This window comes from Cygnus atratus, chromosome 23 (genome assembly GCF_013377495.2).
Source record: "Cygnus atratus isolate AKBS03 ecotype Queensland, Australia chromosome 23, CAtr_DNAZoo_HiC_assembly, whole genome shotgun sequence".
NCBI classification, from domain to species: Eukaryota; Metazoa; Chordata; class Aves; order Anseriformes; family Anatidae; genus Cygnus; species Cygnus atratus.
In genome coordinates this window covers 7,519,998-7,544,080 of record NC_066384.1, presented here as the reverse complement: position 1 = coordinate 7,544,080, position 24,083 = coordinate 7,519,998, and the positions used below count along the sequence as shown (strand labels likewise).

At 39.8% G+C, this 24,083-nt stretch overlaps 2 protein-coding genes across 3 annotated transcripts in view; one reads left to right on the top strand and one right to left on the bottom strand.

Moving 5' to 3' along the window:
* KDM1A (lysine demethylase 1A) overlaps positions 1–24,083 on the top strand; it is a 54,224-nt gene that overhangs the window by 9,594 nt on the left and 20,547 nt on the right. For both annotated transcript variants that reach the window (XM_035565117.2, XM_035565118.2), the window contains 9 exons: positions 2,273–2,406; positions 6,579–6,657; positions 7,512–7,604; positions 9,737–9,843; positions 11,727–11,808; positions 13,463–13,557; positions 17,546–17,688; positions 18,599–18,689; positions 19,682–19,816. In XM_035565117.2, the coding sequence (XP_035421010.1) occupies positions 2,273–2,406; positions 6,579–6,657; positions 7,512–7,604; positions 9,737–9,843; positions 11,727–11,808; positions 13,463–13,557; positions 17,546–17,688; positions 18,599–18,689; positions 19,682–19,816 (959 nt within the window). The remainder of the gene's footprint in view (positions 1–2,272; positions 2,407–6,578; positions 6,658–7,511; positions 7,605–9,736; positions 9,844–11,726; positions 11,809–13,462; positions 13,558–17,545; positions 17,689–18,598; positions 18,690–19,681; positions 19,817–24,083) is intronic.
* The window catches only part of LUZP1 (leucine zipper protein 1), a 97,188-nt gene continuing 75,916 nt past the window's right edge, over positions 2,812–24,083 (bottom strand). The window contains exon 5 of the transcript XR_007709122.1: positions 2,812–2,997. The gene's annotated coding sequence lies outside the window, so the exon portion shown is untranslated. The remainder of the gene's footprint in view (positions 2,998–24,083) is intronic.

Below are 24,083 nucleotides of genomic sequence, written 5' to 3'. Positions count from 1 at the left end.
GCAATTCTGAACTTGTACTCCTTTTACCATGTTGCTTTTGTGAAATGCAAAATAATAAGGTGGGGGGCAGGGCAGGGGGACGATTTTATCTGTGTGAAAGTCATTTAACTTTGAGATGTGTAGTTGCAAAACTAAATTCAAGGACATTTAGTTTTTAACATCTTCTGGTGGTTGGATAAAATAAAGTGGTCTCTTTGCTCATAATACATAGGCTTTTCCTAAATTCTGATGTCAAATCCTGTTTTTTTTTTTTTTTGTCTAAACTCTAAATACCAGCACTCATCTTGAGCTGTTACTAAGATTTTTAGTTTTACAGTTTGGGTGTAGTCATAAAAGGTGTTGAATTTAAAACAAAAAAAATGGCAAAAGAACCAGAGTTCTCTGCTAGTTGGTCACTGCATGGCAGTCGATACTTTTTAAAAAGTATCTTGAGAATGCCCATTCATTTTAGCGTAAGCTTGTAGAGTGAGTCAGGTAGTTAGGCATTTTCAATCTTCCTTTAATTGGCCATTCTCTAAAAAGTGTGCTGCTGAGCTTTTTGCTAACAATTCATGATCAATTCATGATGCCTTAACATCTGTTACATTAAAAAAGTATCAGAGAATGGCAAACTTTGGTTTGCTTTACATGTAATGTTATAGAGATAATGGTTCAGCATATACATTCATATGTAGGTGTTTGCGCATTTGGTACAATGTTAGACTGAAGGACAGATAAAGGGATGAGGATTGTTTGTTACTGGAGAAGCTGAAGCTAGCACTGCTATGCAGTTCTCTTCCATAGCTGAATGTTACTGTCCAGAAGCATTACTGGTGTGTCATCATTTCCTATTGTTAATTTCAATTTACTTTCTTGCAGGGCTTTATAGCCTATGTTTTTAATTTCCTCTTGTCAAATTCCTGTAAATAATTATAGACAGTTTTCTTTGCCTTGGGCCATCACACAGCTAGTTCTTCTAATCTTTGCTTGTGAGTAAATTTTGCTACCTTCATGAACTTTTTTTGCTTACGTTTTTTCTTCACCTTTGGGAAGTAAAAATGCTAATGGTGTGTATGGTTGCACCAGAACCAAAGGAAGAGAATTGCTGCATTTCCTCAGTACAGTGGCATGGACATCTCTGCACTTCAGACTTTAAAACAGGTCTCTTGGTTAGTGGAATACACACTGTGAGCTTATATATTCTGTGATACTTACTACAATTTTCAACAATTCGAGTTTCAGCAAATGATCTTAACCTTGCTGCATTACTTGCGTTCTTTTCCCCCTCGGGATGTATTGGCTTATATCTTTCAAGACCTCTCTTCTGTCTGTCTTGATCTTAAGTCACTTCCTTGGACATCTGAGACTTACATAGTTCTTGCTGTATTTGACATCTCAGTATTTTGTTTTGCTCACTGTGCCTGCAAGATTCACTCTATGCTCCATTTGTGCTGTAGTACTTTATGCAACTGTAGTGCTTTATGCCTTGGTTTGTTGCTTTATATAACATTCTAATGAGATTGGAGCATGTAAGGTACATAACTGCAGTATTAGTTCACAGACAGTGTTTTTGTTTGAATTATGAGGCGTACAGGGGCCTTTATGAACTAAGTCTTTTCACATAAAATGTCTACTCTGTTTAACATTATTTTACACATGGAGCCTTTTAACATGAAAAGGTAGAAATCTGTTGTTGTTTGTAGGTAGTACTTGAGGAGGGGAGGGGCTCTAGGAATAGCACAAGTAGGATTATATTTCATTGCAGTGCATGTTGTGCATATATATAAAAATTCAAAAGAAGAACCTAAGATGGATTCCTCTAGCTTGAGGAGAAGATCAGTGCAAATGAAACCCTTGGAAAGCAGGTGAGAAGGGCTGTTGTGCTTGTATCCTGTAGGTCTTTTGGTTTTGAATGGGCTCCAAAATGTTTTTCATACTCTGACAGAAACTAGAAACTACACAAATGAAGGACGGCATCTAAAACAGCTGTGATTTATTGATATTTTGCTGTCTTTGCGTTCTGCTGTCCCCTTTTATTTTTCAGGTTGTTTTTGCCATAGTATAGCTTTTTCATTAACCCTAGATGATATCGGTAATTCAAAGAACTGTTGATATGGGAAGCAGCATGTCCTACAGAAACAAATAAAAGGACTAAGTGAAAGCATGTCATGAAATCAGCCACCATGTCACCTCATGGCTATTCTAGATACATTAGCTAGGAAAGGTAGGGTAAAAAATACTCATGTAGCAGTTCCTTTGCAGTGCTTGTAGACAACTTGTCTTTTTATTGTAGGTGTGGAGGGCGCAGCTTTCCAGAGTAGACTTCCACATGACCGTATGACATCTCAAGAAGCTGCCTGCTTCCCTGATATAATCAGTGGGCCACAGCAGACACAGAAGGTGTTTCTGTACATCAGGAACCGCACCGTAAGTGTATTGCAAAAGTATTGATGATAAAGGTATAGGGCATTTGTGTAGCAGTGTACCTTGCAAAGAGTTTTTGGCAGTTACCATGTCTGATAATTAGTAGATGTTTGTGGTGGTGGTGTTTCATTTCTGGTATCCTGTCATGCTCTAAGTTGCTAAAGAAGGTATTACCCAGTTCTCGATTAAGGCAGTGCTCTGAAACAGTGTAAATAATCTATAGTGTATTTGCAATATCCAAAACATGGTCATAATGACATCAAAACTGTGACTGAGCTCATACAGCTTTTAAAAAGCAAACAAATAGAAAACTGGTGTGAATGCTCTATTTTTGGTCTCAGCTTAAAGTTTCAGTAGAATACTTGTATTATTGCTTAGAATAAGGCAAAAAAAAAACCTCTCAGCTTTTACTTACATTTTTTACTTAGAATTCTGTTGCTGTACTCAGACATCAAGTCAGTCGTGTTGCTTATTTTAAGAACGTAATAGTTACTTTTCAACTTGGATTTCATAAGTGTTGTCTCTATTGAACAAATGAAAGTCTGCTTCTGAATGTTTGTAGAATCTCTGCTCGATATAAAACTTCCATGCTACCTAAAAACACAGAAGGAAGATGCAATTTTAACATAATTAGTTGGAAAGTTTATTCAAGCATGCCTGAAGTTTAAACCTTAATAAAACTTAAACAGTACTACTGTCTTTGAGGGTGATTTTTTTTAAATTGTGACAGTGTTTTTAGATTCCTCAGTATGCAAACAAGATTCAGCACTTTCCCCTGTACTTAAAAAAGTGTTTTAGAAAACACCATGTTAGAAAAATCAATAGTAGGAAAGCAAAAAAAAAAAAAAACCTTTAAAATTTTTTATTGGTACCATATTTAAGAGAGAACAACTTACAAACCATTTAATAAAGCCTCATGCTGAAAATCTTTGGGAAAGCAGCCTTTCTTGACCATAAGATAATGGAATTTTTGTCTATCTTCCCATCCTTTTTTCACAGATTTGAGATTGCCAGGGGGCATCACAATCTATTAATGACAGTAGCACCCAATGCTTGAAGAATTATTCAGTTGAAATTTAGGCATTTTGGACATCTTCATGCACAGAGTGTGACTTCTGACTTTCCAGTGAAAGTTCTCTCTAATTAACCGAAGTTGTAACTTTTGGGAGGGGAGTCATGAGATGTGTTTGTGAAGACCACTTAAGAAGCAGAGTCATCTAAATTCTAGTAGCATAAAAACAGACCAAAGGAAGCCAAAAATTTCAACAACAGTTTGCACAATGTGTACAATGATAAATCCCTTTACAAACACATCAGAAACAGAAGCCTTCCACTGACACTAAGAAATTACTAGGATTTAAAGGAATGCTTGGAAGGCGAATTTGCAGGGTTGCATTAGCAAAAATGTATCGTTGATCTTCTGGCCTTAATTGCTATGGAGGAGCTTAGAGAAGTTCCTAGGCAGGAATCCCTTTCTTGATTGAACTTGAGTGGATCTTCTCCAGTCAGACTAGCAGAGGTCGTAGAATAGCAGACCAAGTGAGTGGTAGTATAAACCCAGTGCCCAGCAGAGCTCTGGAAGAGCTGTGAACTGCAGCGTGCATCCTCTTGCTTACAGCTGGCACGGTACAAAGGAATTTGAAAATATTGACAAGGGCATGAACACTCAGTTCCAAGGAGTTAGACTAGTGAGTCTGATATTTCCAATGGTAACAAATGTAGAATCGAGTGAATGACCTGGTGAGTGAAAACATAGTTTGGAATGCCAATGGTAGGCCTTATAAAGGAAGGTCATACTTCTATAATCCACCTGAGTTCTTTGAAGGATTCTATAAGAAAGTGGGCAAAGGAGGTCCAGTTCATGTGATCTTCTATATCCCCTGGAGCACCCCTCCCCCCGTGCTGTGAAATCCCATGCTAAATTACTGTTGGTTGAAACAGATCATGCCTTTAGAAATCTTTTAGGGCTTGCACTGGTCAGTGTGTTTATAAAGGTTTAGTTTTGAAAATTAGAACCTTTAAAAGAGATGGTCATTTGTCGCACATACCAAGTTATTTTAGGTCGTAAAATTAGGATCAGCTGAAAAAAAATGCTGAAGTCTCTTACGTGTAACTGGATGATAATGTAACAGTTGAAATCAATTTTAAATGAAAGTAAAGTTACATGGATAAGGGAAAGTAATTCTATGTATACATAGAGATTTACATTTATAAATATGGATTATGGTCTTTGAACTCTTCCAGTTGAGAATGAAATCTTAGAATTCTGGTATGTAGTACTATGAAATAGATCCACGATCAAAAAGAACATCATTAAATTACTTGGGAATAAGTAGAAGTTATATGCTGTAGATAAAATTTGCCACAGTTGGCCTCCCAAATTATATGGAAACTTTCCTCTTCATTATGCTTGTATAATCTCCATTTTGTGTTATCTGTGAGGAGCTGAGAAGTTCACTAGTGTAACTGTAGAGAAATACCCAAAGAATGATTTTGGAATGTAAAAAGGTGTGGATATGCTATGTAAGACCTAGGGTTACATGCTGAACAGCTAAATATGCTTTCAGTGTCATGGAGTAGTTCTTGGGGAAAACAATTGTGACTAATTTTATTACTCTTTCTAGCATGAAATGACATTTATTCTGCACTAGCAGCTCTAATTCTATTTCTGCTTCATTTTGAAGTGTAACTGTCATCTAAAATTCAGTAGTGTCCTTAAGAGTATGTTTTAACTTTTGGTTAGCCCTGAAGCAGCCTGGCAGTTGGATTCAACGATCTTCATTAGGTCCCTTCCAACTGAACTGTTCTATTCTGTTCCCTGTATGTACATGGTCAATATATTCCATGGTATTGTCTTATTTTAGTGAAGATGGATTGGATGATTAAAGGTCTGAGATAAATAGACTTAATTAGATGGCAGTTACTTCTGTAGCTTTTACAAAAATGTGAAATTAGATGCTGCAAAGTCAGATGCTGGCTAATGTTGCCAGCCCAATTAAAATATCACACAAAATACTGGCCATGCAAGTGGAAAGAATCACGGAATCATAGAACAGTTTTGGTTGGAAGGGACCTCAAAGGTCATTGGACATGGACACCTTTCACTAGACCAGGTTGATCAAAGCCCCATCCAGCCTGGCCTTGAACGCTTCCAGGGATGGGAGCATGCACAGCTTCTCTGGGCAACCTGTTCCAGTGCCCCACCACCCTCATAGTGAAGAATTTCTTCTTGATATCAAATCTAAACTTACCCTGTTTTTGTTTAAAGCCATTATGTCTTTTCCTATCACTGCACTCCTTGACAAAGAGTCGTCCCTCCCCAGTTTTCCTGCAATCCTCTTTAGGGAAGGCTGCTGTAAGGTCTCCCCAGAACTTTATCTTCTCCAGACTGAACAACCCCAACTCCCACAGCCTGTCTTCACATGAGAGGTGCTCCAGTCCTCTGATCATCTATGTGGTCCTCCTATGGACTCATTCTAATAGCTCCATGTCCTTCTTGTGTTGGGAGCCCTAGAGCTAAATGCAGTACTCCACGTGGGGCCTCATGAGAGCAGAGGGGAAGAATCCCCTCCCTCGCCCTGCTGGTCACGCTTCTTTTGTTGCAGCCCAGGATATGGTTGGCTTTCTGGGCTGCAAGCACACGTCTGGCTCATGTTGAGCTTCTTTGTCCACCAACACCCCCAGGTCATTTTCATCAGGACTGCTCTCAATCTATTTTCTGCTCAGCCTATTCTGTACCACAACCTGTTCGTGGTTAAGGTTGCCCTTACCCAGATGCAGGACCTTGCACTTGGCCTTGTTGAGCTTTGAGGTTTGCACAGGCCCATGTCTTAAGCCTGTCAATGTCCCTAGGAGAAGGCTCTATGAAGCATTCTGGCTCTTATATTGGAGCTTTTTTTCTTTTGGTATATGTTTTCTTTTATATGTGATTAGGAGATTACCAACTTGACGTATTTACACCTGTTTAAAATGGTGTAGGTAAGTAAAATGGATTGTATTGTACTTTAAAGAGCACTGGAAGGCAAGGTTCCTTGTAATTGGTGCATGTTGGATAGCACTACAGAAGGTTTGACGTGTTACAGCATTTCATCTCTTGTCAGTGTTTGGTTACAAATGTGTACATGGAAAACACTGATTTTGTTGCTTAATAATGTGTCTTACTGTTTGTTTAACAGCTTCAGCTCTGGTTGGATAACCCGAAGATTCAGTTGACATTTGAGGCAACTATCCAACAACTAGAAGCACCTTATAATAGTAAGTCAAGTTTTTCACTGACAAAACTATACTTTATATATCATTTCAGTTTTTCAGATTTGGGAAAAAGCAGCTCAAAGTCAAGAGAGGACTTCAGATAGGTCCTTTTCTTTGTGTGGAATGAACGCCTGGCAAGCGTTTGGCTACAAAATGAAATGCTGCAATGTGCTAATGTTTCAAAGTTTGTTCTTTAGTAAAGAAAAATATCCATAGCAGAATTCACAAAAGCTGATAAGAGATGGGTCTTACAGAAGCTTCTTGCAAGTAAATTCACATGCAGCTTTTAAATTTTGTTACAACTTAATGGTGGTTTGATGTTGTGAGAGTTTCTTGTTTGTAAGTTTTCTGGATGACGTTCAGAAATTGCATCAGTCTTGAACAGTGTGACCTCAAGCGAAGACAATACAAGAGCAAGGAGTTACAGCTTGCAAATATAGGACCTCCCACCGTTCTCAAAAAAGATTTTGATAAACTGGAAAAGAATGGAGGAGAGCTATAAAAAAAAAAAAGTAATTAAAAGAAAGTAATGCTGAAATGAAAGCACATACGCTGTCAAGTATTGCAAAATAGTGAATTATCAGCATTACTAAAAAGAATTCAGTGCTGCCTGTTTTCCAGACAATATTCAAAACTACAGTATAGCATGGAAAACAATTCGTGGTTTCTAGAAAATTTTTACCTCTGTCTTCTGTCAGGAATATGGATTCTTCAGTAGAGCAGCTGGGGGTGCAGAAATGGATGTGTTCAGTGTGATTTTGCTGGGTTGCTGCTGTGACATACTTGGTTGTGAATGTTTTTAATAGTTATGTGCTGCTGAGCATACAGAGTAATTTTAAAATGTTAAAATTTTTTAGGTGATACGGTGCTAGTTCACAGAGTACACAGCTATCTGGAGCGGCACGGACTAATCAACTTTGGTATCTACAAAAGAGTGAAGCCCCTTCCAAGTAAGGAACTTGAAAGCTGTGTCTAGATGGAGTTTTGCTTGTATTATTCTGGAATCTGATAAGACAAATTTTGGAGCACCTTTTAGTCTATTTTTAGGATTGTGGTGCTGTGACAGTAATTAAGGCTTACAAGACATCTGGCTAGATCTTCATTGTCTAGATCTTCACTGGAACAGGCTGCCCAGGGGGCAGAGAGTCTCCTTCTCTGGAGACATTCAAAATCCGCTTGGACGCGTTCCTGTGTGACTTGATCTAGGTGTTCCTGCTCCGGCAGGGGGATTGAACTAGATGATCTTTCAAGGCTCCTTCCAGTCCCTAACATTCTGTGTTTCTGTGATGTTCATGGTTTTCATTCTGGCATGGAGAAGCCATGTGTTGTTAAGTTGATAACTTTTAAGAGGGAAAAATCTTAGCAAACCTCCTGTAGTTAATTCTGTGGCTGTTTAACTGTCTAATGAGTTATCCTATTCTGTCTAGTGAGTTACCCTATTCCCTCATTGGAAGAACTAGATAGAAATACCATATTGTACTTAATTCTCTTATTTGTGAAATTCAAGCATCATATAAGCAATTTCTGAACTTGGCTGTCCTTAGACCCAGTGAAAAGGTGGCTGACGAAAAATGCTTACTGTGCATGAACAATTACTGTAATATTGGGACAGACTGTAAAAACTTCGGCACTACTTAGATACACCAAAACTCAGCATTCCTATTCAGGTGTCATGTGTTTCAGCACTTGAGGTTTGAACTGGACCTATTGGTCTCTGCAATACACATTAAACCTGCTCTATGTTATCTGCACATGTGGTATAAAGCACAGTTCATTCTTGATACTCCATATTGTCTGTACAGTTGGTGTTTTTCTAATCAGTTACCATATAATGGCAGTTTTTTGGTAATATTAAAAAAAAAAACATCTAGTTTCATAGGCGAATTGTTTTCTTTGGAAACTTTGGAAAATTGGTTTAACTTAAGCTGGCCTCTTCATAAGGAAAGGGGGTAGTTAAAGCTTGTAATGTAGTGACTTTGTCAGCTCACTGTTACCTGCCTTGGAGGTAAGCTCCTCCAAAAAAGCTGGGGGGGCCTTTGGATATCCTTTGGACAATCGAACCCCAACTTCATGAGGAACGAAATGCTAGCATAGTCAGCATGGGTCTTTCAGAGCTGTTAGTTTAGGTCAGAGTGGTCTTGCTTGGCCTAAGCATATTCCTGTAGGGCCATCTTTACCCCAGGTCTGATATGTTTGCTCTGTTCTATTGATGACAGATATCTAATAAATTAGCCTCATTTATAAAATTCAACTTTTTAATTATTATTTTTAGGTGAGGACTTAGAAGACGAGCTTTTGTAGCTGCTGGTGGTTGTTATTTCTCTGGAGACTTTTCTAGGAGTCTTTCTAATGTGTTTGTATATTGAATGATTTAAGTAGACTTTTTTGTTTTCAATTTCTACTTCTTTATAAAGCAGTCTCTGCATATAAAGTTTGAAGAAAGTTGAAGGGTAGTTGACAGGTGCAAAATGAATGACTGATGGAGAATGACCATGAAGTAAACTTAACCTGCATTAAAAGGAGGTTAGATGTTAACAGTAGCTAATGTCTAAGATTAACTAGACTAACAGTTATATGAAGTTTTATTCATTCAATGATAACTAACTTGAAATAAGTTAGATTTACTGTGCTCAAGTGTTCCTGTAGGATAAGAGATGCTGATGAAAATCTTTATCCAGCTCCAAAGCTTTCCAGGTTTTGTTCTTCTGGGTCAGGAGGAAATAAAGCTGTGATACTTTGTACCACAGAAATTAATAAGAATCAGATTCTTCAAATAGTTTTTTTCCTTCTGTTTTCTTTCTCATCATAGATGCGCTACTGACCAATTTCTCTTGTACTTGTCTAATGAAACAGGTACAAGAACATTTTTGAAGTATTTTAGTGTTACATATTACTTACATGTTTACCTCGATTTTATTTCTGTGGCTAATCAGTTTGTTAAAAAGCTTTTACTGCCTGAATTGCCAATGAGAAGAAAGCTGCTTTTCATTCCTGATGTCTCTTAGACACAACTTGAACTTCACTGCTTACACTGTAGTGATGCACATATATAGCCTATGACTTATTTTTTTCCTTTCTTTAGCCAAGAAGACTGGAAAGGTGATCATTATTGGTTCTGGAGTCTCGGGGTTGGCAGCAGCTCGCCAGTTGCAGAGTTTTGGGATGGATGTCACAGTTCTGGAAGCCAGGGTATAAATATCTGTGCTATTTTACTTTTATAATGAAATTTAAGCAGTAACTGCATTTGGCGCTACCATAAGACTTAGTATTCCAGCAGCATGGCCAAAGATGGGTAAACTCATTTCTTGCAGCCAGGTGGAAGGTATGGGAGTACTAAACTTGTCTCACTAGAGAACAAGAATATATGTTCTCATTAGGAGTTGACTAATGCTTTGTCAGGAGAGAACTGTGTAGTCAGGTGCTAGTGCCATATGCTTACCACCAGTAATATCTGGAATCTTCTTCCTTTGGTGATTAAGAACTGATTTTTTTCATTGGAAAGTAGAATACAAGTCTGTATTTCAAGAACTTGCCCATAAAATACAATCATTTTTTGGAATTGCATTATGTAGTTAGGTGGGGTTATTTGTTGCACTGTTCAATCATTCATTCATTCTTTCCTTGTTTATTACTGCGTGCTTAACGTAAGTTGTGAAATTGTATAGAGCTAGATTTGCCTGATGTATGAACTGGCTGATTATTCTTTCAGTAATAACATCTTTTATAAGTAGCTGTAAGTAGAATCTCGTTGACTTAATTTTTTTCATATCTAATCAGCTAGAAACAGATTAATACTAATTTTAAATAATTGAAACCATAGACTGATTACTTTGGAATTTATCTTAGTTTACTTCCTGACTTCATTTTGTTAATATGTTTGCTTGGGACACTTCTAGCACAGATTGTGTGAGGTTGTTTCTATTGGAGTAATGTGTCAGACTTTTCTTTGTTTTGCTAGCTACTGCTCTTATTCATAGGTAGCAAGAGCTGCAGGCTATGTGCTTCCCAGGTTGCATACCACTAGAGCAAAGGAGAACACAATAACCTAATTGTTTAGGTCTCTCTTGCACACCTGAATGCATCGTGGTTTTGTGTTTTCTTTCTTAAGATGGAAGATAGGAATCCATGCTGTAATTTGGGTTTTGTTTTGTGCATCTGATGACGTTTTTTATGACCAGTACATAAATTTGGCAGAAGGATATTCTAGAGAAACTCAAAATGTTTTTGAGTTTTTTGCTCTTTTTAAGGGTGTTTGGTGTTTTCATGCATTATGATTTCAATGATTTAGGGTAACTTCCTTGTGTCCACTCATTTTCTGTAACTTTCAGACTACCAGTAATGTTTACATGCTTCTGAATTTCTGACTTTATTACAAAAAATCAGAATTTACAGTATCATATGAATTAGTAGCTATATGGGATATTTGCTCCTAGTTAATTGATTTTTGTCAGATAACATCCTACAAGCTGGACTGAGCATAGGAAAAGAAGGCCTTTTGCTTTTTCTTTCTAAGTTTACTGTGGTAGGAACAGAAGTGTCATTCTTTAGTCAATATGCCAAGAATAAAACCCTTTTTTTCCTTGTTTCTAAAATGGTCTGTTGATTTGTGGTTGTTGTCTTGATTTATAGCTGGCTCTTTGGCAGAAAATAAATATGAAAAATTGTCAGATGGTGTTCCTAATCCTTAAATTTAGTTGTCGGGCACACTTGAATCATTTCTAGGGTAGCTATTGGGATTTGTGGTAGGGAGTGGAGGAAGACACTGTAGTACATAACTTAATCTATCCATTGGCTGGCAATGAAGGATTTTTCTTAGAATCACAGGAAGTCTAGCTGTACAAGTCAGTGTAGACTTCTCTTAACTTTTTTAATGCAACTTCAGCATTTTATCCGTTAACTCAGGCAAATTAATTGAGATCAAGTATTCATTTAAAGAGCTTCTTTTAAAAAAATGTTTATTGAACCTTTGGCTGTGAGAATGTTTAGTGCATGTTCTGTAGAAGCTTGTGATGGCTTAAGCTGAATTTGCTAAATGTGTTACCAGGGTTTTAAAATATTGTGCTTTTCAAAAGGACCGGGTAGGAGGAAGAGTCGCTACCTTTCGCAAAGGGAACTATGTAGCTGATCTGGGAGCAATGGTGGTAACAGGACTTGGTGAGTTTTTCAAAGTAACCAGGGGGGTGCAGAGGAAATCTGCAAGTCAAGATGCTACAAATCTGAAGTCTTAGGCTGTTTCAATTACTAGCCAAAATAATTGTTTCTTAACACCAGAACTAGATGTTCTTGTTTGACCTCTTTGGCAGTTAGCATTTTTCATCAGTGATTTTTCGTAATAAATGTGAGCTCACGCCAGAAGTTGGGATTTTTATTTGGTGGCCTAGGTTTGATTGGTCACTGAAGTTGTGCAGGTGTTTGTTACATCATTAAACTGTTGTAAAAGCATTTTATTTGGTTTGCTCGTGCTTAGTGGAATTCTTTCCTCTTTCCTTGGCTTGCTATCCTTTTGTGTGTCTGTTCCTTTGCCTAGTTCCTATAAGATGGTATCTCCACTGGGTACACTGCACTTAATGGGCAAGTATTTCTAAAGCTGCTGTACTCAGCTGCCACTGGCCTCTGAGCTGAGGTCCAAGGACTGAATCGCTAGGTAACCTATCTGTTTTGTAGTTAAGTCTGTATTAAATTGCATACAGAAACTTTCTCCAGAGTATTGAATTTGCACACTCATGGTAAAACAGATTTAAGGTTTCCTGGTGAAAGACTAATATTTTTATATTTAATTAATCATGAGTGTTTCCTTCCCAAAAGAATCCATCCTTAGTCCTGAACTTGAATCATATCTTGCTGTACTGATGGAGATAGCAGATAGTTTGAAGGGCATCCTTCATGTTTCTGAATCTGGAAAGGAGGGATGACTACTGAAAAAGTTAAAATTCAGGAAGGCAAAAGACTGAAGTTGTGGGATATTTTATGTTTTTGTTAGTTTTCTTTAGCAAGTAAACTGTGGAAAAATGATTTTTTTTTAGTTCACCAAGTACCTTCTAGGTAATTGAATTTGAAACACTTGAACTTATTGAACCTACTTCAAAACATTGTTTTGCTTGTCCGGTTGCATCTCTAATGACAAGAAGGTATTAGTGTGGCTTAAATTCCCTGTGGGTTGAACTAACGTTCCAGATTGGTCAGTTGGCAGAATCAGAGAACATTGCAAAGCTAACTTTGCAAAGCTTTTCCCAAAGGTTTGCTTTGTAATGTAAATCCATGTCACTTCCTCTCCCCTGTATGCCATTTCCTATTTATGTCAGTGCTTTCCCTATCCTCTGCCATATTTACAGACTTTGATGCTTAGTGATTTCTGCCTTCCTTGTGTTTCTGCATGGAATCTCTTAGATTTTCTAATATTTTTATTTACACATCTTCCAGGTAGAGTTGGTGTGCATGGTTCATCTTCATACATCGTATTTACTAGTGTTGCTTGCTGATGCTCCACTATGTTTTTAGGGACTGAATTCTTAATGTTACATGTCAGCAGACTCATAAAGCTCCTGAATTTACTGTGCAATTGCAGAAACTTTCCTTTGTTCTTTAAACACTCTGGACGTTTTGAAAACATGCTTATAGCTATAAACTCTTGATCTTGCTAAGGTTGCTGCCACCCAGTTTTATAATCAACATTTTTACAATTGTCCCTTAAGTGTTGGTGGGCAGGTGTTTTTTTCGTTTTAAAATAGTTTATAGTGTGATTTTTTTTTTTTATTTAATTGCAGACAGACTTTTCAGAAGTACTCTAACTGTACAAAATGTTTTCCAGGAGGAAATCCTATGGCTGTAGTCAGCAAACAAGTGAATATGGAATTGGCTAAGATCAAACAAAAATGCCCACTTTATGAAGCAAATGGACAAGCTGTAAGTCTGATACTATTTTCATAAATCTCTTAAAAAGAAATAGTATCTCAAATGTATTTGTTTTCTGCCTACTGATCAAGCATGAGATAGCTTCCAGGAAGAGGGGGAGGTAGTAATGAAAGCATGTGCCCTCTTGAGGCACTGTAGTAGTATTTTAGCATATCTGCACTTGTTTTTCTAAAAGCTGTTTTTTCAGGTGAGTTTTTAACTTTGAGATTTCAGAGATTTTGTGGAAACCAAACTCCTGTTTGTTTCTCCCTCCCAGTCCAATTACTTTTTTTCCTTATGCAGTTGTCTGTCTCTCTCTTCCTTGAAACAGTTGTCTGCTGTGCTGGGCCTTTACCTTTTCACAGAATCACAGAATTGTTTAGGTTAGAGTGAACCTCTAGAGGTTATCTGGTCCAACCCTTCTGCTCAGGCAGGACCACTTAGAGCCACTTGACCAGAACCATGTCCAGACAACTTTTGAACATCTCCAAGGATGGAGGCTCTACAGCCTCTCTGGGCAATGTTATATGGTGCTCTATCACCTGCACAGTATGGAAGTGTTCAGACAAACTCTTGTGCTCCGGTTTGTGCCCATTGCCTCTTATCCTGGCACTGGTCACCACTGAAAAGAGCTTGGCTCTGTCCTCCTTGCACCTTCCTTTATGGTATTTATAGACATCGATAGGATCACCCCGAGCCTTTTCTTCACTAGGCTGAACAGTTCCAGCTCTCTCCGCCTTTCCTGCCTTTCCTCATAGGAATCATAGAATGTCCCAAGTTGGAAGAGACCCACAAGGATCATCAAGTCCAATGCCTGGCTCTGCACAGGTCTGCACAAACATTCAGACCATATGTCAGAGATCATAGTCCAAATGCTTCTGAAACTGACAGGCTTGGTGCTGTGACTACGTCCCTGGGGAGCCTGTTCAATTGTGTGACCACCCTCTGGGTGAAGTGCCTTTTCCGGATGTCCAAACTGAAACTACACTGTCACAGCTTGACTTCATTCCCTCAGGTTCTATTGCAGGTCACCAAAGAGAATAGATCAGCACTTGCCCCTCCACTCCCCCTCGTGAGGAAGCTGTAGACTGTGATGGTCTCCCTTCAGCCTCCTCTATTCCAAGCTGAACAGGCCAAGTGACCTCAGCTGCTCCTCATACGTCTTCCCCTCTAGGCCCTTCACCATCTTTGTAGCCCTAGGATAGATTCTCTAGTCCCTTAATCATCTTTGTGTAGCCATTCACTGGCCTCTGTCCAGTATCTCCATGTCTTTCTTGTACTGGGAGGTCCAGAACAGGACATACTACCTCCAGGTGAGGCCTCAGCAGTGCTGAATACGGCTTAACTTCCCTTGACCTGCTAGCAATGCTTTGGCTAGTGCAGCCCAGGTTGTTATATACAGATAGCCTTCTTTCTATTGCTGGCTCACGTTCAAATTGGCGTTCACCAGGAACCCCTATGTTCTTTTCTGTCAAGCTGCTTTCCTGCTCAGCAGCCCCAAGCATGTCCTTGTACCTGGGGTTGTTCATCCCCAAGTGCAGGGCTTTCTACTTTTCCTTGTTGAACTTTGTGAGGTTCCTATTAGCCCATTTTTCCAGCCTGTCAAGGACCTTCTGGATGGCAGCATGACTCTACGGTGTATCAGCCACCCTTCTCAGTTTTGTATCATCTGCAAACTTGCTGAAGGTATGTATGCTCTGCCCTGTCATTAATGACAATTGAACATAACTGGACCCACTAGTTACTGGCCTACAACTAGACTTTGAGCCACTGATCACAACACTCTAGGCCTAGCCATTCAGCCAGTTTTTAACTCACATCCATGTCTGCCCATCCATCCCATGGATCAACAGCTTGTCTATGAGGATATTATAGGAGACCTGAAGTGCGGGTAGAGACTAACCTCTGCTTTCCTTTCACCTATCAGGTTAGTCATTTCATTGTAGAAGTTTATCAAGTTGATCAGGCATGACCTCCCCTTGGTGGATCCATGTTTGACTACTCCTGGTATCTTTCTTGTTCTTTGTGTGCCTGGAAATGGTTTCCAGGATTAACTACTGGGTGCCTCTATCTCACATTGTGATGACTCACTGTTTATATCTGATGGCCCCGTGTGGCTTAGAGTTGGGTGGACCAGTTTCATTGTTTGTAGGCACATCTGGCTTCTCGGTGTTGGTGGTGGTGAACCTGTTTTGTACATCTAAGCCCTTAGGTGGCACAGGTGTCTTCCATTTGGTGCTAAAAGTCACCAGTTTCCATCCTTCATCTTCAGAGTTTATGCTTGCTTCAACAATGGGCACAACACTGTCAGGGTCTTTCATGCAGTTGGGGTCACAGGCTTTTCAAGCAGTAACAGAGAAGATCCTGTTTACTTATATTTCTTTTCCCTGAATACTGTGCAGCCTGCTTTCTTCCTCTGGTTAATCTTTCTGCTTGACAGCATAGCTTCACCAAAATGGCACATCTTCTGCGGGACAGGACTATCTTTCCTTGCCTCAGAGAGAGGCCCCAGGCATTCCCTGCACTCAGGGACCTGGAGGGCTGCATCTGCCATCTGAAGCTCTGTCTGTGATGAAGTCATCACCCTATCAGGCATAGCTCCTCTAACACTTGTGGGTGGAAGGGTCTGCACCATGTTACCACCATACCTGAAACCGCCACAGAGATATGTATTCAACTGTGGGCCCCGTTCTGCACAAGCTGCTGCATTTGTTGGCTGTTTCTGCGCTTTTGTTGCTGCTGCTACTGTTTTTCCCTGAAATAAGTCCATTCTGGCTGTTCTACTTATCTCTTGAATTATAAAGAAATGACTAATCACTGCCAGCTGGTTGAATGCATGCAACAGTTCAGAAATAGCATTCTTGAACTGGGATTCACAATCTTAATTAGCTTTATTTCTGTCCTCTGTAATGTCTGGCTCCATGAACTTGTATACATCTGGCTCGCCTAAGTTGTCCCTAATTTGTTTTTTCCCTACTATTGATCTTCCTTCACACACTCTGCTGCTAGGAAGAGAGACTTTGAAGTCCTGGGAGCAGAACTTTACTCATGATGACTGAGACAGAGAAATTGAATACTTTAGTCTTCTCCATGTCCATTACCACAAGATTCCTACTAGGTTCAGCAGTAGGTCTTTGTAATCCTTGATACTTTTTTGTTTTTGCTGCTGCTATGTCTGAGCTCTTTTGCTTAACATCTCAGTTTTGACTGGCTCATTTCTGTTTTTTGTCATGCTATCTCTGCATGCTTGGGCAGTGATTCCTCATTCCTCACAGATGGCATGTGTTGTTAAAAGAGATACTTAAGCTCAAACTTGGAAGATGGAGCTTTAAATGATCGTCACAATTACCATCAGTTTCTTGAAACTGGGGCTCTAATTTTAAGTTTCAGTCTCTTTTCAGGAGAGTTGCCCTATACCTCTTTATCCAGTAAGGATGTTATGAAAGGGACTGTTGCTGAACTCACCTTCCAATAAGAAAATCTTTGTGTGTCCATACATTGGTTTGATTTCATTATAGAAGAGAAGTTGGTTATGGTCATCATTTGCCAGCTCTTCTTGTAGCTCTTTGGTCAGACATCCTGGCAAAGTGCTTTTATGTTGTACAGACCTCGGTGTCTGACCATCTGAGAGAGCTAAGGGTATTAAATTTATTTTTATAAGTGCCTGTCTGAGCCACTTTTTGTTACATTCTTGAAAGTTCACCCTAGTTAAGGGCAAGTCATACGTTCGTACAGTGGTGCCCAGAAAAAAGGTATCTGCACCCAGCCTTGCTCATTCCCCTGATTTGAGGAATGGTAACATTTTAAATTTTAGGTATGAGGTGGTGTGAATTTAGACTGCACTAGAGAAAGTAATATATTATTGCTGTGGTTTCTGCTAAAATGTTCTCTGCTACTCCAGTGTCCTGTCTGAGACAGGCTGAGAGCTTTTGTGACCTATATTTTCTCTCCTTACTTGTGAATAGGTTATCACAAACAAACTTTCTTCTTTGACTTCTAGGTTCCAAAAGAGAAAGATGAAATGGTGGAGCAAGAATTCAATCGTCTGTTGGAAGCCACCTCCTATCTCAGTCATCAGCTGGATTTTAATGTTCTCAATAATAAGCCTGTCTCCCTAGGTCAGGCTCTGGAGGTTGTCATACAGTAAGTGACTTTGTTCTTCACAGTAGAATTTCCTATTTTACAGAGGATTATCCAAAAGAAATATGAAATAACTGTGGTGCTACTAGCTGTTTGGCTGCTTCTAGGTTCTTGTTTACATGTTTCTTGTTTAAAATAGCAAACGTTTTGTTAGAAAGCTTCCTGACAGTCACTACTACAGTAACTGATAGTAGATAATTGACTTAATATGCATTGGTGTACTTACTACATACTTACTAGGCCTGGAGCCTCTTCCCTGTGAGGAAAGACTGAGAGACCTGGGTCTGTTCAGCCTTGAGGAAAGAAGACTGAGAGGGGATCTTATTAATGTTTACAAATATCTGAAGTGTGGGAGATGGAGGGATTTGGCCAACCTCTTTTCAGTGCTTTGTGGGGACAGGACAAGGGGCAATGGGCAAAAAATGGAGCACAGGAAGTTCTGCACCAACATGTGGAAGAACTTCTTCACAGTGAGGCTGACGGAGCACTGGAACAGGCTGCCCAGGGAGGTTGTGGAATCTCCTCCTCTGGAGCTATTCAAGGCCTGTCTGGATGCCTACCTGGGCAACCTGTTCTAGGGAACCCCTGCTCTGGCAGGGGGGGTGGACCCAATGATCTCTTGAGGTCCCTTCCAACCCCTACAATTCTGTGATTCTGTGATACTCCAACTGAAAGGTAATGGCATTTATAATATGCTTTTTAATAACATCAGGCAACTTAAGGCTTGTCTTTTAGCCAGTCAAGTATCATTTATTTACAGAAAGTTTTATGAATTTTCTAGTTCCTGTACTAGTATTTACTTAAAATATCCTATATGCTTGTACGCATTACACCATTGAGTTTATAATAATGAGTTTTCTTAATACTGCTAGGATTTTATACTGAGCTGACTCTCACTTTTTGCCTATTATAGATTGCAGGAGAAACATGTGAAGGATGAGCAGATTGAACACTGGAAAAAAATCGTGAAAACACAGGAGGAATTGAAAGATCTTCTTAACAAGGTCAGGTTTTGTTCAGTGATGATGATTAGAACAGGAAGCTAGCTCTATCTTCCTCTAATGGTGGCAAAATGTTCCAAACAAACACGAACAATAAAAAACAGATGCTATTAATGCTGTTCTTAAAAATATCTGTTCATTTAAGGCCTGCCAGGAAGCACTGTTATGACAAAGGAGCACCAAAAACTTTTTAAATTCACGCTGCATTTCTAACCTTCAAAATTTTTTCTCTTCCCTTTCAGAAATAATTAGGGAAAGTACCTAACTTTTTACATAAAAGGACAATAAGTACTGCAAAAAAATCTTTTAAAGGAATTCATTTAAGTAGAGAACTAATGTAAAAGTTCAGTAGTTTTCTCTGTTTGAGAGGATTTTGTCCCCATATGTAAAGTAGAGCACGTGTTTGAGCAGAAGACTAAAATGTCAATCTGGGAAAAGAAAGGGAGGAGACAGACATGATCAAACAGTGTTGTCATAGCTTCCATTAGAGATGTTGATAATGACTAAGGCTCTTGGAGGGGGGTCAGAGGGAATAGTATTTTAAAATGTTTACTTTGCTTACCGGTGGGAATAACTGTGAAAACACTTTGAAAGTTAAGTGCTTGGAGGAGAGGATAATCAAACCTGTGATTTGTAGTGTAGAAACACTGTTTAGGCCATCTCTGGAGTCCAACTTAGAATGTTTTTGGTTGTAGTAGGTAGGATCTTCTCCGAAGAAGTTTCTCAAATGAAAGATGTCTGAGGACAGCTGATCTTATTTTTCATTTGCAAGGTGTTTTGTTAGAAGTCAGTGATGTTGGGTTTAAGCATGTTATTTTGAGGCTGGTTGTATCTATTTTGGCTTTGTGGAGGTAGAATTGCATATAGGTAACATCTGGAAATCTCAGGTATAATGGCATACTTTGAGATGAATATCCATTTTACACAGTAACTCATATGAAATCTACCTACTCTCCTTATTTTCTTTTTCCCTTTTCCTACTACACCTTAAAAAGATGGTGAATTTAAAAGAGAAGATTAAAGAACTCCATCAGCAGTATAAGGAAGCATCAGAAGTGAAGCCACCTCGGGATATTACAGCAGAGTTCCTTGTGAAAAGTAAACACAGAGATCTGACTGCGCTTTGCAAGGTAAAGGACGATGTACATGCGACATTTAATCATAGAATCAGAGTCATAGAATATCCTGAGTTGGAAGGGACCCACAAGGATCACTGAGTCCAACTCCTGGCTCCACACAGAATCACGCAGAAATCAAACCATATGTCAGAGAGCATTGTCCAAATACTTCTTGAACTCTGACAGGCTTGGTGCTGTGACCACTCCCTGGGGAGCCAGTGGTAGTGTCCAACCACCCTCTCAGTAAAGAACCTTTTCCTATTTCCTAATAACCAGCCTGAATGTCCCCTGTCACAGCTCCATGCCATTCGTTCCCTTGAGTCCTATTGCTGGTCACCAAAGAGGAGAGATCAGCGCCTGCCTCTCCACTCCCCCTTGTGAGGGAACCATTGGCTGCGTTGAGATCTGCCCTCAGTCTCCTCTCCTCTATGCTGAGCAAATCAAGTGATTTCATCCACTCTTCATACGTCTTGCCCTCTAGACCCTTCATCTTGGTAGCCCTCCTTTGGACGCGCTATCCAAAACTGCACACAGTACTCAAGGTGAGGCCACAACAGAGCAGGACAATCCCTTCCCTCGACCTGCTAGCAGTGCTGTGCCTGATGCTCCCCAGGATACAGTTGGCCCTTTTGGCTGCCAGGGCATGCTGCTGGCTCAGATTTAACTTGCCATCAAGCAAAACCCTCAGATTCCTTTCTGCAGGGCTGCTTTCCAGCCTCTTGTCCCCAGGTCTGCACGTATAGCCAGGGGTTGCCCCTTCCCAGGTGGAAAATCAGCACTTGCTCGTGTTAAAATTCATGAGGTTAGTGATTGCCTAGCCCTCTAACTTGTCAAAATCTCTCTGCAAGTGCTCTCTACCCTCAAGGGAGTCAACAGCTCCTCCTAATTTAATGTTGTCTGAACATTTAAGTCAGTGGTCTCGGAAGACTTCAGCAACCAACTAACATTATCCGATATAAATGCTCACTCAGATACAGCACTCCCAGAGAATGTAATAGGGCATAACTCTGGGTTATAATACTGGTAAGAAGGCTGTATTTAATATCTTAGTTACCTGTTCTTGGTGGAGAGTATTAACATTTTGAAGGCTCAGGTTTATGTATTCACCGATGCTGGATCACATCAGAGGGCATTTAACATGTTGAAGGCTAAGTTTTAGGTCAGACTTGATTGTAAGTACTACTTGGTCCCACAATAGTCTGGAAATAAAATCTGTATTTGAAGAGAGATGCTCTTTCTCTAAGATGAAAAAGGTGGTTTCCTGAGTAAAAGTCTTCTCTCTATCCAAAGACTTTACACAGCTCTACCTTGACAAGCCAAGTGTGTGTGTGCCTTAAAAGGAAGCCCTGGAAACCCTTCTTTCTATGGTAAAGACACTCTGTTAACCTAGGTCAGATGGAATCAAAGATCTTTTTTCAGCTGCTACTTCATTAGAAAATAAAAACCTTTACTTGGACTCCAAATGTGTTTGTGCTATTCTATAGTCTTGTGGATATTTCTTTTCAAGTCTATTTCTTGTCAGCTAGAAGAGTATAGCAGATCTTTTTCAACTGGTAATACAATCCAGAGCATTTATCAACGTCACATGATGCACTGAAAAGTCAAAATGGCTTCAAAGGGAAAGAAAATTCAGGTATTTACTGGGCTTTTAGTAAAGACCTCCCCCTTCTGTCCCTGGCCCACCCATGTCAATAAAGAAAAGTACTAGTAAGTCTGTTGTTGTACAAGTTTGGAATGTGTGTTTTTGTTTTCCCTTCTGGCTAGGCCCTGAATAAGTGGGGATCTAGGTTCTTATATAGTGAAATTGAGAGAAGACTTCTACATTCCTTTGCAGTTCTTTCATGATTTAAAAAAAAAAGTGAGGAAAGTATTGGTTTTATAATCTGGAAAAAGAGCTCAGTTTGTAAAACAAAGTAAGGTAGCACTAGTTTGTACTTCATCTGTAACCCCTGATCAGTATGCATACAATGTGTGTATTGTCAAAACATTCTTTTAATTACAAATAAGTACATCATTCCGCCCCTTGCTCATTTTCATGCTTTCTTAGTGTTGAGTAGTGTGTCAACTACGTGAAAAGTAACAGAGTAAATAGCACCCTGTCCTGTTCTGAGAAAGTATACTTTAATTAGTGAATCTCATCCTTCATTCGCTAAGTACTGATTAGCTATTCTTTCATCTCGCTATCAGCAGCAAAGCTTACTACTGCATTTTGGTACTTCAAGTCTGTGTGGAGTAACGTATCTAGATTGTGTGGCCATACACCATGGCTAGTAAGACTACATAAATCTAGGATGGAGTTTCTTGACCTTTTCTTTGCTGTTGTTAAATGACTTATACAATGCAAATATTTTAAAATAGGGTTCATATCTTCATGTATGAATGAAAAGTTCTAGGCTTCTAAGTCAGCCATTCATCATGCTCCTTAAATGCTTATTTTAGGCTGAGTGAAGTTTGTTCTTTCTCTTCTTAGCTAACAAAGGGAGATAAGATTTAAAGATTTAGCCGAGGAAAGTCAATTTTATAGTTGGATGTTGAGATTGTATAGCATAACAAGAAGTCAATTAAAAACACTACAAGAAACTGGAAGCAAGTTCTTTTTATGCTTCTTTTGGCCTCCCCCTTCTTTTTGTTTTTAGGAAAACATTTTTTTTTTTTAGTTCTGGGATGTGCAAAATGACCCTGGCAAAAGGGCTCTTAAGAGAACGAATGTGTTCAAAGTAGGGAGCAAATACAAAAATCTTATTCCAGTAAGATTGCTTCCTTTGTTTCTCCCTTTTTATTATCAAAAGGGTGAAGCCAAATCCAACTTAAGGAATTTTAATACAAAAAAAATCTGTAACCATTGGCTGTAATTATTTTTGTATGTATTTTGAAGAAATGTTCTGATGCGGGAAACAAAACCTTATCCATGCAGTAGCTGAAATGTTTTATATTTGGCTGTTGGATGTTCCACGTAGATGTTCAGAAATGATAACCAGCCAGGTGCTCCAGCCTTCTAATCATCTATGTGGTCCTCCTATGGACTCATTCTAATAGCTCCATGTCCTTCTTGTGCTGGGGGCCCCAGAGCTGAATGCAGTACTCCACGTGGGGCCTCATGAGAGCAGAGGGGAAGAATCCCCTCCCTCGCCCTGCTGGTCAGCCCTGCTGGTCACGCTTCTTTTGTTGCAGCCCAGGATATGGTTGGCTTTCTGGGCTGCAAGCACACGTCTGGCTCATGTTGAGCTTCTTTGTCCACCAACACCCCCAGGTCATTTTCATCAGGACTGTTCTCAATCCATTGTCTTCCCAGCCTGGTTTTATGGTTAAGGTTGCCCTTACCCAGATGCAGGACCTTGCACTTGGCCTTGTTGAACTTCATGAGGTTTGCACAGGCCAACCTCTCAGGCCTGTCCAGGCCCCTCTGATGGCATCCCTTCCCTCCAGCATGTCAACCGCACAACACAGCTTGGTGTCATCAGCAAGCTTGCTGAGGGTGTACTCAGTTTCACTGTCCATGTCACCAACAAAGATGTTAAACATCACCGGTCCTGGTACTGACCCCCTGGGGAGTATCACTTGTTACTTATCTCCACTTGGACCCTGAGGTGTTGACCGCATCTCCTTGAGTGTGACCATCCAGCCGATTCCTTACCCACTGACTGGTCCATCCATCAAATCCACATCTCTCCAATTTGGAGACGAGTGTGTTGTGCAGGACAGTGTCAAATGTTTTACATATGTACAGGTAGATGATGTCAGGTGATCTTCCCCTATCCACCAAGGCTGTAACCCCTTCAAAGAAGGCCACCAGATTTGTCAGGCATGATCTGCCCTTAGTGAAGCCACGTTGGCTGTCACCAATCACCGCCTTCGTTTCCATGTGCCTGAGCATAGTTTCCAGGATGATCTGCCCCAAGATCTTGTTAGGCACAGCAGTGAGACTGGCCTGTAGTTCTGCAGGTCTCTTCCTTTTGTCCCATTTTAAAAAATGGGGGTTATGGTTCCCCTCTTCCAGTCAGTGGAAACTTCACCAGACTGCCATGACTTCTCAAATATGATGGATGAGATTAAGACAGGGAGATTGCTCAACAGTTGCTGTGATGAGTAAAACAGTGTCAGGGAGGATTAATTCATTGCTAATTGATAACAGAGTAGGGCAGTGAGAAGTAAAAACACATTCCCTGCACTCCACTTCTTCCCCAGCTCTGCCTGGACTCCTCTCCATAGGCTGCAGATCTGGCCTGGTAGTCTGCTCCATTGGGTTGCAGGTGGACAACCTGCTCCACCATGGTCCTCT